Source organism: Eulemur rufifrons, chromosome 7 (assembly GCF_041146395.1).
Source record: "Eulemur rufifrons isolate Redbay chromosome 7, OSU_ERuf_1, whole genome shotgun sequence".
Classification (NCBI taxonomy): domain Eukaryota; kingdom Metazoa; phylum Chordata; class Mammalia; order Primates; family Lemuridae; genus Eulemur; species Eulemur rufifrons.
In genome coordinates, this window is record NC_090989.1 from 132,588,383 (window position 1) to 132,606,008 (window position 17,626).

Sequence of the window (17,626 nt, forward strand, 5' to 3'; positions counted from 1 at the left end):
GAGGAAGCTACATCATTAGCATTCTTCTGATTTTGTATTGAACCTCCTCAATTCATCTTGCAGCTCATACCCTTCTGATGGAAGCTTTATTTCCACTGGCACCTTCTTCCCTTTGCCATTTCTTTGTATACTTAAAAACCGTGAAAGGCTAATCCCGATTCCTTTTACAATTAATTCTTGGTGTTAGGTACCAACCTTTACATCATGTTAATCTTTAACCCTTTGATAAACACTATATTAATTAATTAAACCATCCATCCATTTGTCCATTTAAGAAACATTTGCAGGTCAACTGTGTGTAAGAAACTGGAAACAGCATTGCCTCTGAAGGCCTTTCATTGCTGCTCGCTAATCCCCAGCAGAGCTGCCTCAGGGGGCTCCCACTTCATAAAACCTTTCCTCAGAACAACCACTGTCTTCCTGCCCTCTCCACCCCAGTCTTGGAGTCATCGAGCTTCTTCCTTTTATACTTTGCCCTGTGGCTGGCTGGGCCCACGGTGTTGGGCGACAGCAGACAGTGGATCCCAAGGCTTCGAGCTCTACAGCATTGCGGGGGCAGAGAAGGAGGACAGGTTGGGGGTGTCAATCTAGAAAAGAGAGTGAGGACAAAAAGACAAGGGACTCTAGATTTCCATCTAAGGTTTTAGGGCAGCAACAGAAACAAAACCAGTTTTGGATTATTCCTTCTGACTCAAGAATTCTTGAAACTAAAACAAATTTTTTAATTTTTAGGGTCAGGTGTGGCATAATATAGTTTAATGCACAAGAAATTCCTAGTGCAACTTTCTTCTCCCTATCCCTGTAGCCTCAAATTCTTAATGGCCGACATAACCTTTCAATCCACAATTAGAGCTAAAACACTTGAAGATGCAAATCACTAAGAAAGGAAATAAGTTGATATAATGAGTTTCAGTCAGAATGTTAATCAAAAGGGTGCACGCACTGGCAGTCTAGAGCACTTGGCTCACAGAGTGTTTTAAAAAATCTTCGCCAATTTTAAAACCAGGAGATGTCACATAACATCCAGAATTCTTGCTTCATGTGAAAAATGGGAAGATCTGGCAATACTGAGCCCCAATTCTCACAGAGCAATGATCAACTGACCAGAGGAGGCGGCCCTGCCTCCCATGAAAGAGACATCCTTTCTAGCTCCATACAGACACTCTGAGGCTAAACACCGGTTGTCATTTACCTTGGTTCTTGCATTATAAGTAAAGTAATATCTATAAGTAAATAAATATTTCACAGAATTTTTTATATTTATCTAAAGTGGAAAGACAAAAGTAGTTTGAGAAAAACAAAGGAGAACATATTTCTTTGCGGAAGTGAGAAATATTCTTATCATATAACATATAAACATTGTCTGTCTTGGTTGAACAATTAAAATTCAGCAGCCATTATGAAACAACCCTGCTGTTCTCTCATTAATATCAGCTCTCTGGTCCTTGTGGGCATTGGAATTTCAGAACCCTGGTACCAAATGAGATCATTTCCTGTTTTAAAAGAGGGTGTGGGTTAGAAAACGGGAAGGCAAAGTTGTTAGCAGAGCAAAGAAGGGGATAGCAGAACTATCACCAGAAATGGGCGAAGGTTGCCTCTGATTTTGCTGTGAGGGGCAAGTTATGGCTCTGGGCTCATACAGATGCGCCAGCAGTTACTTCCCGTCCTGCATACTTGAGAAAAACGCGTGCCTTTTCTTTACGTGAAAACCCATTGTGAATGAGATTCAAGGTCTTAGCTTTGAAAATGTGGGTTAGCAGCCCTTCAGCCATATGTTATACGAGACGAAAAGCTGTTGCACTTGTCATCAGTACAGCATCACTGCTGTAATAAGCTGTACTGATCTCCCGGCAGGTGTAGCCATGCTGGACTCGTACTTTACACAGTGTGAAGTAAAAGAGGTTATTGCCTTCCTGGTGCTTGTGATCTAGATAGATTTGACAAAAACAAGCATATATGATGAGAAGAACCTATAGAAATGATCTATAATAACATGTATGTAAGTACTGTGTTGCATGTGTATGTATGTTCAGGGGTACTCCACTTTGCAAGAACTCAATATCCAAAAATCTAAACATGTCATTTGACAAATAAGGAGGGATTTTTCACATTATAAAAACATCCTTTACTTCAGATGTTCTCTAAACAGTAACTTCTTTGCCACTAATACAGTGGTTCTCAACTGGGGGTGATTTTTGCCTCCCTCCAGGGGACATTTGGCAATGTCTGGAGACATTTTTTGATTGTCACAACTGTGTGTATGTATGTGTATGTGTGTGTGGGTGCTACTGGCATCTAGTGGCAGAGGCCAGGGATGCTGCTAAACATCCTACAATGCACAGGACAGCCACCACAACAAAGAATTACTTGTCCCCAAATGTCAATAGTGACAAGGTTGAGAAACACTAGTCTAACACACCTTATGGTTAATTTATTATTATTATTTTTTAAAAAGGTGATTTACACAAATGATTCAGAGCTATGGTATAGAACAAGGGAAACCTGCCTTTGAAGGCAGGGCTGGCTGGGAGTGGGGCTGACGGAGGGAATGTGGTGCTGGCTATTGGAAGAGGCTGGAAGGCTGCTAGCTGAGTCAGTGGCATTAAGTGCTGCGGGCTGAAGGTGGCCAGGTGGCCCACTGGGGTGTGGCTGGCAGTGGGTGGTAGCTGGAAGAAAGAATCATTGGTTCAGAAATGGGAGTGGGGTGGCAGAGAGAAGTACCCATGGAGAGACTGGCCACGATTTCTGGAACAGAGGGTGTGGATAGGAGCACAAAGCCAGAATCAAAATGGAACCTTTTAGGGCAGGGAAGAGTTGACAGAATTTGCTTTTCACCTAACAGGTCATGGAAAAGGGCCTGAAACCTTGAGAAGAAGCCGTGTGGTAGGTGCAGAGTATGGGGAAGAGCTGCCACTGGGTGGCTGGAAGCAGAATGCGTTGAGGGAGACGGCTCGAATATGGAGAGGAGGAGCACAGGACGATACATGGGAGGTATCTGCAGGTAGCGAGAGGAGGCATGGTGTGGTGACTGCTTGAAAGCAGGTGCTGGGAGTCTCCAGGAGAACTGAGGAAATTCTCTGAAGCAGCTGGTATGGAGGGAGCTGAGATAAGGGTTGTACCAGGCACGGCGTACAGAAGCTCAGCAGTCATGAGGCTCTGGAGACAGGAAGAATACAGACATCACGTGGGCACTGCTGAAGCAGAGGGCCCATAAGAAGAGGGGTCATAAAAGCTGGACCAGAGGGGATGGTAGAGTGGGAAGCAGCCTGACTTCAGGCTGAATGCACTTGAGTGCAGGGAGCTGAGAAAAAAGCACTGAGCGTGACTGCGGAAAAGCATTCACAGAGGTGGATGTGAATGCAAGGTGGTAGATGTGGATGCCGTATGCAGGAAATTAACAGAGCCACCATTTCCTCCCAAGCCTGCCAGGCATCTGACTCCCTTTGCTCAGAATGCCTTGGGCTCCTACCCTTAGCGTTCATTGTGAGGAGTGGCAATGCAAGCTCTGGATGAGGTTAGGGCATCCAGCGAAATCTCCGAAGGACATGCCTTTGACATACCGACAAGGTATGAAAAGGAAAAAGAAATCAGAAAAGAAAAGGAAAATGAATCAGCTCTTGCTTTTGTCTGCACTGGGACTTGGTTTGGAAACTATTGCTCCTCCTAACTTTGCTTTTATTTGTGGGTGCGAAGAGGCATTTTCATTTCACCTTTTGTATAGCAAATGTGTTCTGCATTTTAAAAAATTGTTGTATTGTTTTCTGTAGTGGTATTGTCTCTTACTAGTATATGAGTGGCAGTGCCTAGTTTACAAGCCTAACCTTCCGTCAGCATCCTTACAATTATATACACATTGTAGAAAAATCTGCAATTGCATTAGACACTCAGGTGTTACATTTTAAAGAGAAGATTTCTGCAATACTCAATGGTTTATTGGGTGGACTGATCACATCTGTGTTTAAATTAAACAAATTCTACTTGAGGGGAAAAGTAAGGATGAGAGAGAGAAGAGGAGAAAGAGGAAGACAGGGAGAGAGATGCAATGGAGGGAGAGGAAGGGAAGGAGGGAAAGACTGAGAAAGGAAATTGAAAGAATGTGATCACCTCACATTTAAGTTTGTGGTTTAAGTGATTGCAAAATGGAATTCATACATCTTCTCTTTTTTGATTTCCTTTCCTTACTGCTTTTCACTAGACTGAATGTGATTCTAGGGTTTAATTGTACCTGTTTCTCACATAACTCTTTTTTGGTGGGGGGGACAGACTTTGAGCCTCCGTACCTCCAACGCTACTGTATAGCAATTCTTGTCCAACTTTAAAAGAGGCCAAATAAATTCTAATTAGAATTTATATTTCTTTGGGGCTTAACTCTTCTTTTTAATCCAATCCTCTTGATGTGGGTCACTTCAAACATCCCCCACCTTACCATTTATAAATAATTTTCATTTCTAATTTCTATACAATTGTTCACATGGAATCAACAGTGCTACAGAACACGAAAAAAGACAGAAGTCTGTCTCTGAGTCACAGGATCAATGAAAGCAGATTCAGAAAGTACAGGTCTCTGCGGAGTTTCTCTTTTAGTTACGATTTTTTCTTCCAGCAAAACAAAATGTGGCTATAGAGCAAGAACCTGTACAATCAAAACCAAAACTGGACATGACACATACACCCCATCTCCTTAATCCTGATTTAAACACGGTAAATTCTTATTCTCTTGGGCATGAAAACGAACTCTGATGCAAAGACTCTAGCAACTTTTTGAATGTGCAATTTCCATAAAGTAAGATGGCCTGGAGAAGGCGAAGCCGAGTCTCCCGTGGGGGAAGTTGCCCGGGGCAGACTCGTGGGGAGGATTCTGTGTCAGTGCCCTCACTGGACAGAGGGCCTGATGGGCAAAGCTGTTGGCTGTTTGGGAACTTTGGAATGTCATTGGAATTTCTGGTGGAAACAACCAGCTAAATTACAAAAAAAGAAAAAGAATAACAAAGGAAAGAAAAATGTCAACTTTTAACTTTGTGGAAACCACAGCCACAAAGGAGAAGGCACAACAGCTCGGGCTGCCAATTCTCCCGCTGATGGCTAAACTGATTCCCTCCTTCCCCCTGACCCGGGGAGGGGGGGGGGCGAGGGAGGGAGCAGAAGTGTGCATGCAGAACTGGCTCTGTGCTGACTGGTTTCAATGTAACAGATCATAGCCATGTTACTTGAAAGACAGCAAGTAAGGAGCTCACGTCTTCTGAGTGAATGGTAGCATTCTTTTTGTTTGTCCCTAACTTTTGAGAATTAAAAATTTATTTTCTCATATTCCATATGAAAAATAAGTCAGACACTATATTCTGTATTTCAGGCTTCCTCAATGTGAAAATTACATTGACTTTTCCCTCCTCGAATCTCGCAGTTTTATTTTAAATGTGATTCAATGAACTTCAGTCTGACTCTTCCTTAGTTTATGTTCTTAATGGTTCAGGGACTTGATAACTTTTCCCCCTCTTGGCTACAAATGTAAAAACATAGAAGAACAACCCAAAGAAAACTGAAAGTCATTCTAAAGTCTACCAATTAAGATAACCACTCGTAACACTGGGCAGTGTAGCCTTCCTTTATGTCATCAATGTGTACCTATAATACCTTTTTTAAAAAACAAGATTATGATCCTTCTCTACATACTAGAAAACAAAGGCTAGAGCATAAGCCATCTTTATAAAACTAAAGAAAAAGTTAAGACAGCTGCATTATGAAAGAGTTTATAAAGCTGTAGTGACAGCAACAAACACAGATGAAGCAATTATGAATTTTTATCTATCATGAATAGATAAAAATCCAATTGGAAAATGAGGCCTGCCCCACTGAACACCTGTTTATAGTCTTAATTTTGCCTTAATGAGACACTATTGATGTCCTACAACACAACAAAAATCAATAGTGGATCAATATGGATCAACATGTTGGGTACAACCTTTTATCCTAAGAGACAGTTAACAGCTGGGTTTAGTTTTACTGGGATTTACTTGAAGACTTGTAAAAGTAAATAATAGTGCATTTAAGAATATTTGCCTGCTTTGATTTAGTGAGTTTGGCAGGTGGCAGTGGCCTTTCAATGGCATATGGCTTTGAAATTACATCAATATATGCATACAGTGTGTCTTTTCTTCTAGTTCATGCATCAAATTAATTAGTAAAGAATCCCTGGTTTAACATTTTATAAGCAAATATTCTCCAGTGCTGGTTAAAGAAAATATAGTGAAAATACAAAAGGGAAAAGAGTCTGAAAAGTTCTGCAAGAATTTTTAAGAATAGCAGAATGTCCAGATAGAGAAACAGACACCAGTATTTTCTTGCGATCCTATAACACTAAAAGGCATACCAGGTATGTTTAAGGAGGTAATGTTAATTTCTCCTTTTCAAAGGTAAATTACTTAAAGTAATTTAATATTAAATGAAACAGAGGACACACACTCAATTAAGGGAATTACCCAGTGTGTCCCTCGTAAGAAATGAGAAATTCTGATGCCCTTCAAGAGAATGCAAAACTAAATGAAAATATAGATGAACAACTCTGAATATGTTTTATGCTGTAGTCCCTTCATATTTCATATTTGGAATTTATAGAATAGCACCATATCTGGTAAAAATTAAATAGGGACTTTAGTTTTAGTTTTTAAAAAATTTTCTTTATTTGTTTTCATACCGGACTACTTTTAATTATAGAGTCACATTAAGAAAAACAAATCAGTTTTATCGGAACCACAATTAAGTAAATCATGTTATATTTAAGATTAATTTCACAGAGAAATTTACCTTTGAAGGTCAAAGGGCATAATATTCTTATAAATTATGGAAACCTGTAAATTTGGCTCCCTATGCAATATCCTGTAGATCATATATAGAAAAAATGAGATTCTGGCATATCTGCACTAGAGTTTACACTATTTTCCAAAGCATTTCTATCTGGCAGTAGTTCCCTGAGTACAACCTGTTTGCCTCCTTTATTTTTTTATAATACAGGAAATGTTCTACTGATAGAAAATTAAATAGCATTATAAAGCCACAGTGTCTATTATTAAGATAAATGGATATTGTACTTGTTTTAATATCGGATATTTTGAAGGATAGTTCACTTTCTTTCATATGGAGAGTTCATTTGACATGATTGCAGACTTGTTAAACTGTAGGGACACAATGGCAAGGTAGAGTGTGTCAGTTTCTGTTTGAATTTTACATTCTTACATTTTGATATGGTTACCCATTCTTTATAGTTTACGTGGATAAGTAATATATTAAAATGCACATTTACAGATTCTAGCATATCAACATTATAGTACTATCAAAGAAATCCCCCAAATATTTTACTAGTTAACTAAAATAAACTTTTCATATGGAATGCCAAGAAAAAGTTAAATGAGTTTTTAATCTGAACCTGAACTCGAAAGAATTATCCCATTTCAAATGCCAACAATACCTATCCATCCACAGGAAACCTTTTACATATTTTCTTCAGCAAAGAAACCAACAATACTCACTTTGGGCAATATATACACACACATGTAAAATACAGCCTAGCAAACCAACTGAATCCAGCTTTCATATAGGAAGGAAAAAAGTGCTTGGAAAGCTTGGTGTTCGCAGAGTCCTTCAATCACCTAGCAACCTCTCTTACTGCTGTTTTAAATTTCGAATATTCAGCGTTCAAATTCAAAGATTTGACGAAGCTGATATAAGCTGTAACTTTAAAACAAAACAGAAACAAACACTGAAACTTTGAACATATTTAAGCAGAAATGGTCCCTACCTTTTTTTTGAGAGTACGATGGCAACTGCACTTGAGAAAAAGTAGGTTTTTCTTCAGTGAAATATTCAGGTTGGCTGTATTGATTCAGGGCCATGTCCAAGTCAGAGTCCTTGCTTTTAAACATGTTTCCAGGGTAACTACAGGTATAAGGCTGATTCACTGCCCAGGCCTGTTCCATATATATGTTGTTACCGGGCACAGCCTGAGCATCGCAACCACTGTAACCCGGACTATCTTCAAAATACGCGTAATAATCAGTGGATGGCATGTAGCAATTGCTGCCGGCAGCTGGGTGCACTTCGTATATTTCTTGCATACAGTAGTTCATTTTGTTACCCTGGTTCAGTTTCTACTTTACATATACACACACTCTACACATGCATTCACCAGCCCCATACACCCCGAGAGGCAGGCATATACACCGAGAAGCATACATACATACACATGAAATGAGAAGGGAAGATGAATAAACACCACCACCAACACAGCAACCCAGCCTGATTTACTTTGTAATAGCACCTGATGTGCTAAAATCCTATTTAGACCGAGGTGTCTTTGGAGCTCTTCTGCCATCCAAACATACCGGAAAGCAGATTTATGACTATCAAAGGTCTTAAGCTGTGCATGCAGCTAATTCTCGGGGAAGATGGCAGGCAGGTAGGAATGACCTCCACCCAGATAGGGGAGTGACAGCGAGAATGTTGCTCTTACTCTGAAGCTGCTAAGATTCATTTTATATGCTGTTTTTAACCCCTTTCAACATGATTAGAAAATGATTACTCATTGTTATGTCATTTTGGTTGACAACTTAAGCATGAAACATCATAAAGACATCTTAGAGAATATCCTTGGATACACAGAAAATCCTAAAATCAATAATCTAGTTTATTAGTACGAACCAGAGAAAATCCAGTAGTAATGAGCCTGATGACTGACTCTGAAACATTAATCTAGTTGTGCAAATGTTAGTGGTTGAATCTGCTCTCACATGTTACTGATTGGCTTTTAATAGCAGGATTCAACCATCTTCCCATGACACACAGGTCCTTTGGTTTTTAAAATATGCCAAGAAGGCCACTTTTGAGAATGCTGCTGATATGTGTGTATGAGTTCTATTCTGTTCCTTGCACTTGATCATTTTCTACATCATAAGCACTAATCTACATGAGACATAAAGCTTAAATTAACTTTGCTCAATTCTGCATTTATGTTTTGTTTACAAGGGTAAGAGAGAGACAGTGTGCTGGTGCCCCTATGTGAGAAATACCCCTATATTATAGGTATTATAATGTATTATATTACAATATATTATAGCAGTTTCCCTTCAGCAGAAATAGATCAGTAGTATGAGGAAAACTGTGTGCATCTATCGTTTTATTTCCATTCAAATCTGCTTTGGAGATTATATTCAAGATTTAATGTGATTTAAGGAGTGTTCATGTACTTAATATTTAAAGATAATGATCTAAAAGAGAAACATATTTTCTGTAAGAATCACCATATCTTTTAACCAAGAAGTTAACGATATCAAGTTAGACTGTAAGTGCTTGATAATATGATTACTCATGATATTTTCTCCCTCTAGGCCAGTATGTATATGACCACATACATGCATAGGTCCTAGACCATGACATCAGTAAGCATGGATGCTGCTTTCTTTTAAGCTAGGGGTTCCTTCTCTTTCTTCTGGAGTCTGTTTGCAGGGCTGGGCCTCAGGCGGTGACATTTACATTTGGGTTCCTGCTGGTCCATGAATGTGTGACCTTGTGGATATTTCTCTCCAAAGAAACCACAGACAATGTGATACTATAATATTCAACAGTGAGACCTTTGCTTTGAACATGTAGCTCCAGTCTTCAGTTGCAACATGGCAGTCTGGGGCAGGGACATATGGCCAGAGAAAAGAGGGTATTACAGTCAATCAACAAACTATGGGGTGTCTGTTAAGTAAAAAGCAGGGAGGTGGTGGCTACAGATACAGCTATTCAAACAATCACAGTCCCTGTCACTAAGTAGCTTAATAGCATGTGTATTAAATGCACAAAGTCAGGTGGACTACTGTTGTGTAGTCTTTAAGTGCTGACATTTTTATAAATGTAGTAAAGGAGCCTTTGACTCAAGGGAAGAAAGTGAGGAATTATAGAACAAGCAAAAGACGAGACAAAATGGGAGAAGAAACCCAGGCAAACCCATGTGGAGGTTAGTAATAAGATTCTTTGAAAAACTGCAATTGAACTATAAGACAAGTAAAGGAATGTTCTCCAACTGGTATCTTTGAACTTGGAAAATGAATTGCAACATCCTAGAAAGCATGAACCTTACCATAAGGACTAAAAAACATGGCTAACATTTTCATAGTGTTTTTACTTTTCGATTACTCTTAAAACAAATACAGTTATTCACAAGTGGTTTTAAGAACACATACACACAATATTACAATTAACATTTTCTCTCTACTGAAAATGTCAAAACATTTCATTGGAAGCAATAACTATTTTCTGAAAACCCCAGGAAAAAGAATCCAGGCCTTATGTTTTTTGTCTGATCTAATTTATTTATCTCAAATTTCCCAAAACTAATCTGAAAATTAACCTTTCAATAAAGCAGTTTTCTTTCCTGGCAGACACACATGTTCTAAAGCCTCTTTTTCTGGTTAAGATCTGCTTGTTGAATCCATCTGATTTTGCAGTTTTGCCCAGTGCATTTCCTGGCTCCCTCTCTGTTTCACTGAAGGCACAAATCCAAGCAATTTCTTGCTTTTCACCAGCAACGATATCAAATAAAGTCAGGGCCTCAACTTTCATTCCAAAGGAACACTTAAAAATGATTTTTAGAAATCTCCAAATGTGCTTGAAAAATTGGAGCGTTATTCTCTTCCCCAGAACTGGATATAGATACTGCAGTGAAAAAGGAAAGAATGGCAGCTGAAAATCTTTACTTCTCTCTCAATTGTTACTAAATATTTGGAAGAGCCTGAGAGTCAACAACATTTTTATTGATTTTTTAAAAAATCCTGAATTCCCTCATAAGTATTTAAATAGAAAAAAGTTTCAGAACATATTGAAGAGAACCTACTTCCTCACACACTTTTACTGTTTGGAGAAAACAGAAAAAAATATGCTGAAATGCGCTCCTTCTCATAGCAAGTGGGAATACTCTTTACTTGTAATGAACGCATGTAATTCTCATTACTATGAAAATGGAGTTGAACACTCACATTGAACTTGAAATATGGCCCCTTATATCCTGACAGAAGCAATCACATCTGTCATCTGCGATCAATCTGGCATGCTTCTTTGTAAAGTCAATAAAGCAATCTAGATAGTGCGCGTTGCACCCATCATGTAGGTATATATCCCTCCCTTCCCCACCCCCCCTTCCCGAGTCAGCACCTTCAAGCGTTACCATTCCCCAAAGGGTGCGCAATGCACTCATTGGTAGGCATACACCCACCCCCTCCCCCACCCCCCACCTCAGTCTGATATCCGATTGGTGTCGTTCCTAGACAATAAGATGAAAAAAAAAAAAAAACAAATAAAAAAAAATAAAGCAATCTAAACATATTATGTGTCACAAATGGGGTGAGCTTCAGGAAGATTGTTTTCTTCTTTCCTTGACTGACTGCTCTAATTTAGTTATTTAAAGAGAAGCTTAAGATTTATTTGACTCATAGTGTGTCAAACTGCCTTCAGTAAACTCAGGAGGGCTTTAATAATTCTCGTTAGAAGTGTTTCAATCAACAGTAATTTATTTGATATATATACCCACCTTTGTCTATGCCTGGAAGGAAGTAACATAAAAGGAGAAGACTAACCACCTATGTTTGGAAAACCTCACAGGGGAACAACAAACCCTCAAAGTCTCGGAAGCAGGAAAGCTGTTTCTTTTTCTTTTTTTGCTCTATTTTCAACTGTGTTGGTTCTCAACTACCACTGCACATTGAAATCACCTGGGAAACCTGAAAACACACTGATGCCTAGGTGTCACTCCTAGAAAGTCTGACTTAATCAACATGGAGTGAAACTTCAGCATCAAGATTTTTAAGTTCCTTAGGTTATTTGCATAGGCAGCAAAACTTGAGAACCACCATTCTACTAGGCATTTGATCCCAGTCCCTGCACCATGGACCAGGGCATCCTGCCTACATACTCATCTGTCTTCATTTGCAGTTTCACTACGCATTTCCCTTAGTTCTTAGAAATTCACGCTCCACATCTCAACCTGGCCTCACCTGCCCTTGAGTTACCCAGTCAAGCAGAGGAGACAGTTCAAGGAGACATGACAGGGAAGAATGAAATACAAGGAAGTGTAATAAACTTGATGTGGGGACACAGGAAGAATCTGCTAGGGACCCAGGGACAGCGTCACAGAAGAGGACCTGTGTGCTGGCTTTTGAAGAGTATGTAGGACCTCAACGGTGGAGACCTGAGGTAGGAGACAGCTGAGCGGAAATGTCTTAGGGAGAGTGCTATCAACTAGCTATACTTGTAGAAAGGCACATAAAGAAAGAGAATTGATAAGCCTTAAGGCAACTTGTCAGAGACTTCTAATGTCTACTCTAATGATTGTTCTTACTTTCTGCTTTGGTAACTGAACCTCTAAATTTTAGTTGAGTCATGGCCCCTGGGAAAAAACTATATTTCCCATCTTCTCTTTTACCTTTATGTGTCCATGTGACTAACTTCTGGCCACTGAGATGTAATAGAAAAAATGTTGTAGGGCAGTTTCTAGGAAACTTAAAAGACAGCCTAAAAGACAAGCGTTGCATGCCATTTGCTGCTTCTCCTTTGTTTTGTCCTCCTGCTGCCTGCAATGTGATGGCTGGAGCCCCAGCCACAGTTTTGGTCCAAGAGCACAGGGCCACGCTCTAGGGATGGTAGAAGAATGAGCTGTCACAGTTTCCTCTTTGTAAAATAGGAAAATAGTACCCACCTAATTGGTTATTGAGAATATTAAGTGAATTTATATAAGTAAAGCACTTAGAATGGCAACTGGGATAGTAAGTGACATAATTATATATACATAATAATAATTATTATTGAAGTGCCTCGGGCCTTGTCTTGTGCTACTTTCTCTTCCAGTCTGCATTTTCATTCAAGGTCAGGGGTAGCAAGCTTCAGCCTGTGGGCCAAGTATGGCCTTTCACTCATTCTATAAATAAAGTTTTATTAGAATACAGCCATGTTTATTGTCTATGGCTGCTTTTGTGCTACAATGGCAGAGTGGAGTAGTTGCAAGAAAGACTGTATAGTCTGCTGAAAATATTTACTATCTGGCACTTCAGAGAAAAATAATCTGCCAACCCCTGCTCTAGCTAATCTCATCTTGTCTCATAGCTTTAAATAACAATTATATATTGATCACATCCAAGTGCACATCTCCATCCCAGATGTCTCCTCTGAAGCCAGAATCTTATATCCAACCATCAACCTGACATCCCCATTTGCACAACCAGTAGGCACCTCCAACTTAATTCCTTCTAAAACCTGTTCCTTTCACTGTCTTCTCATCTCAGCACTACCTTCCACCTGGGGGCTCAAGCAAATAACATTGGCACCCTTCTCTCTTCCCCTCACTATCTATGTGCAATCCGTTAGTGAGTTCATTGGTTCTTCCTCCAGAATGTATTTTTAACCCAACCAGCTCTCTATCTCCACTGCCATCATCCTAACCCAAACCGTCATTGTCTCCTACCAGGACTCCCCAGTGGCCTTCTCCCTGACCTTGAGGCACTTTAATTCTTTCTTGTTACAGCAACGTAAGAGTGATGTTTTACAAACTGCAAATCAGATCATGTCGCTTCCCTGTTTAAAAGCTTCAGTGGCTTCTTACTGCGTTTAGAATAAAATCCAAACCCTTTACCAGGAGGTGGCCCTTCCCCACTTCACATCAACACTCCTCCTTCCTTGACAGAAGCCAAAACAGCGTCCTTTTTGTTCCCTGAACACTCCAAGTGTTTGCCTGACTCAAGAACACTGCACATGCTCTTCCCTCTGTCTGAAATGTCCCTCCCTTCAGCTCCTCACAGGACAGAGCTCTTCTCATTCTTAGGACTCAGCTTAAATGTCACTTTCTCTGAGTTTTGGGAGCCTATTGATTTCGTTATAGGCCTGAAGGCTCTTGACATCCCTCACATAGACAACAACATTTGCTCTCTCAGAAACACATAGAGGACTATGTGCACTTTTTGTAAAGAGAGGTAAAATGTTACATATTGCAATAAGTGGATTCAGAATGTTCCCAGGAGTCTAAAATCGATCCAGTTTGCTTTTTTCTATCTTTGCCATTAGAGAACAGGAGACTTGTTTATTAAGCCTCCCTCAATTGGGGTTATGGAATTATGAATAGGGGTCATCATGGCCAATCATCTCTGCCCCAAGAAAGGTTATAAAAAGGGTCAAAACATTTCCTGCCCTCTAGGAGCTGCCCAAATTGAGGAAAGTTCCCTTTATAAATACAGAGAGGTGTCGGTCAGATCTTACCATCCAAATGCTGAAAGTGTATCTAAATGTTAGGCGATATACTTTGGGAGAAACTAAGTGATGCACAAAACTTTTTGAGTGGCTTTCTTGGTCTTTTGATGTCTGGAATCTTCTAACTCATTGCTTTTTAAAAAGGACTCCAAATTAGTCCAACTCTAGGGATATGAGCAGGGACAAACTCCTGATACTTTGGGACCACTCTGTTTTTGAAGTAGCCCTCCCCAAAGCCACCAATATATATGGGAAATTTATGGAGGCTGAGACCTCTTCTAGGTTTTCCCAGGGTCCTGGGATATTACAGGTGGGATTTCGAGCTGTACATTCCATATGTCTTTTATTTGACTTATGAGAAAACTGAGCCCCAAGGGATCAAGTGGCTTGTTAAACAGTAGTGGTAGTTATAGGGACCAGGAACCACTCCTGTGTTGGCTGTATCAGTCTTCCCATTCCAGGTGAGGCCTTAATTTCCCCAACTAAGCCTAGCACTTTAGGGTTAAAATCTAAAGGGGAGTAAAGGGACTTGTCCTAGGCCTGGGATTTCCATCAAATTATATGAAGTCTTGAGTCACTTAGGATTATGGTAAACTCTGTTTTAGGAACTTTTACTTCCTCAGTCCAGGTGTGTTAATTAGCACGACTCCTCCTCCCCTCCCCCATTATTATAATTATATAATTCTCATTCAATGAACACCATGGCTACTGGATTAATATTTAGACGGTGTTCCCAAAGTGGTCCAATAATACCAGTCCCAAGAGATGATCTGAAGAAAAAACAATAAAAAGAGGTTCCTTGGTCAAATGAGTTGGGGAAATGATGCATTGTGTATCCCTGCTCTTGGATATTCATGCACACAAACACAGACACACACACACACAAAACTGGTGAACTTTGTATGACTTTGTATAACTGCATTTCCCAAACACATCTATCCAGAGAACCCTGTGTATCTTGTAACACCTGTTACAAGTGGTCCATAAAACATACGTGGAGAAACCTTGTAGTCTACTCTGTTGGATATACGTGCTGGAGGTAAGGCTGTCTGCAGGGGTACATCACCTGAAAGAGTGGTGTATATCTCAGATAACATCCTCAGGAACAGAGGAGGAACCTGGGGAGCTGCTGAAGGGGAGTTCCCTTGTGTTAGTCTTTACCGAGGAGGAAAGCTACTGGCCAGAAGAGGCAAGCTGGACACATGGAAGTGCAAATCCCCAGGTAGCCACAGGATGAGACTGGGGTTTTTGGGCTCTTGAATTAAGTCTGCTTTGGCAGCAATAGAAACTCAAAGTTCTTTTCTTTTAAAACATTGTACTCTGAACTTATTTCTAATTTTTTCTCTTTTGGTATTTTAATAAAAAGCTTTTTGCTAGTTCTAGCCTGTTTACAGCTCTACAAAAGGGTGCCAAGGGGAGACTTTTGCTTATAATCCATTACCGAGCAGAATGTGCTTTTACAAAAATGTGCTTGAAAAAGTGTCAGTATGGTTTACTAGTATAAAGGGAATGGATTCTGATCTGGTGCAATGGCAAAAAAATGGACCTGATGAAAACACTGAAGTAGGAACAAGACACTCTTGGGGCCCAGGTTGATGGAAGCAGGCCCAATAACTGAACTGAGAGATTTCCAAGGGGAAGGAGATTCTCATCAAGGCAGTCCTGGTGGCCTCCTCAACCTGGACGCTCTTTTTCTGGGTCTAAGGTTGGAAGGTTATATGTTTTATTTCACTAAGGTGGGATAATTTCCCTAGCACATTCATGCAAAAGATACCACAAACCCACATACAGCAGACTTTTACTAGCTGAAATAAGTCAATTGCTAGAATGAGTGAGTTAAAGAAAGCAGCTCTTTGTGGTTCCACAAAGATTATAAAATATGACTCCAAAATACCCAGGTCAGTGATTCTCAAAGGGTGGTTCCTGAACAGCAACATTAGCATATTTGGAAACTTCTTAGGAATGCAATTTTATAGCCCCACCCCTGACCAATTGGATCAGAGACTCTAGGGGGTGAAGCCAGCAAGCCCTCCAGGGGATTCTGATGTGGGCTAAAGTTTGAGAACCACTGCCTTAGTGGAAGGCTGAAGTTGCTCCATAAACTGGTCTGTGTCAACTTTTCCAGGCTTACTAGCTGTTACCTTGAGCCCTGGATTCTCAAAGCTCCTTTCTGTCTTCTGTTTCTGTTTCCTCCTGATGCTGGCAGGTGTATTGACTTTGTCCTTGATCTGAACTTTTTAGGCCAAATTAGTCTGGGAAAAATGGTGTGCTCCATGTGGCCAGCACAGCTTCATTTTCCTGGCCTCTATTTAGGGTTTTGGTGACCAAGCACTACCAGTATAATAGTATTTAGCGAAGTTTGTCATTGCCACTCAAGACTCTCGTAAGGAACAGTGACTTCTGACATCTTTGGGTCTCTGGACATAATACTGCCATGATTGTGCAAGTGTTCTGCTTCCACCCAACCCCACGGCCACACCTATTGATGGCATACCAGAAACTTCCACATCATGCAACCTTTTCTCATATGCCTCCCCCATGTCTGAACAGTTCTTTTCAGTCCTCTTTAAGGGACGATCTCCTCTGCCTGCCTTTTAAGATTGGCCTTCCCTTCGCTTCTATTCTCAACCTTCTCCTAACCATATGTATTCTTCCAGGTGATCTCATCAATGCGTGCAGCTTCAACTACTGCCCCTGTGTGCAGATGGTGCTTAATCTCTCCTGGGCCCTCCAGACCTGCACATCCAGCTGCTTACCAACCTTCTCTCCCTGGATGCCTCCAAGGCACTTCACGTGCCAGGACTAAACTTATCTATGTGTCAGATTCTGTGCGGGTGCTTATATCCCTCATCTTATTTAATCTTCACAACAGCCCTTCAGGGCAGCTATGGCTATCCACATATTTTTAATACATGAAAAATATCTATTTGTCTAAAGTGGCACAGCAGGTAATTTGAAAAGTCAGGATTCAAATCCAGGTCTGTGCAAGTGGAAACTGCATACTTGGATCTTTCATTACAGCTTACTTGTCTCTCCCTAGCTTTGTCACAAAGGCTGGTCATAAAGGGCTGACTATTCTAGAGTGTTACCATCTTAATCAAACTCATCACTTCTCTTTAAGAGAAAAGTTGGTTAACCCAACAGGTTTCTATGCCTCTGATCTTACCAATTCATCCTCCACATTGCACCCAGGGGAACTGACTTCAAAGGAAAATCTAAAATATATCATCTATTCCCTCTCCCATAACCTCCCTACTAGCTTGAAATCACCCTTAGTTTTCAAGATAAAGTTTAAAGACTTACAGGTCCTTGGTAATGTGGCCCCCAACTGTCTTTTATTCCTATGTCTTGCTGCTTTCTC

General features: G+C 40.3%; 1 protein-coding gene across 10 annotated transcripts in view; it reads right to left on the reverse strand.

The window, feature by feature from the left end:
- The window catches only part of THRB (thyroid hormone receptor beta), a 361,122-nt gene that overhangs the window by 36,496 nt on the left and 307,000 nt on the right, over positions 1–17,626 (reverse strand). Inside the window, exon 1 of one of the 10 annotated variants that reach the window (XM_069475445.1) lies at positions 7,793–8,120. The exons of the other annotated variants lie outside the window; for them this stretch is intronic. Within the exon in view, the coding sequence (XP_069331546.1) occupies positions 7,793–8,120 (328 nt within the window). Of the gene's footprint in view, positions 1–7,792; positions 8,121–17,626 lie in introns of those variants that run through there. 10 annotated transcript variants of the gene reach the window in all.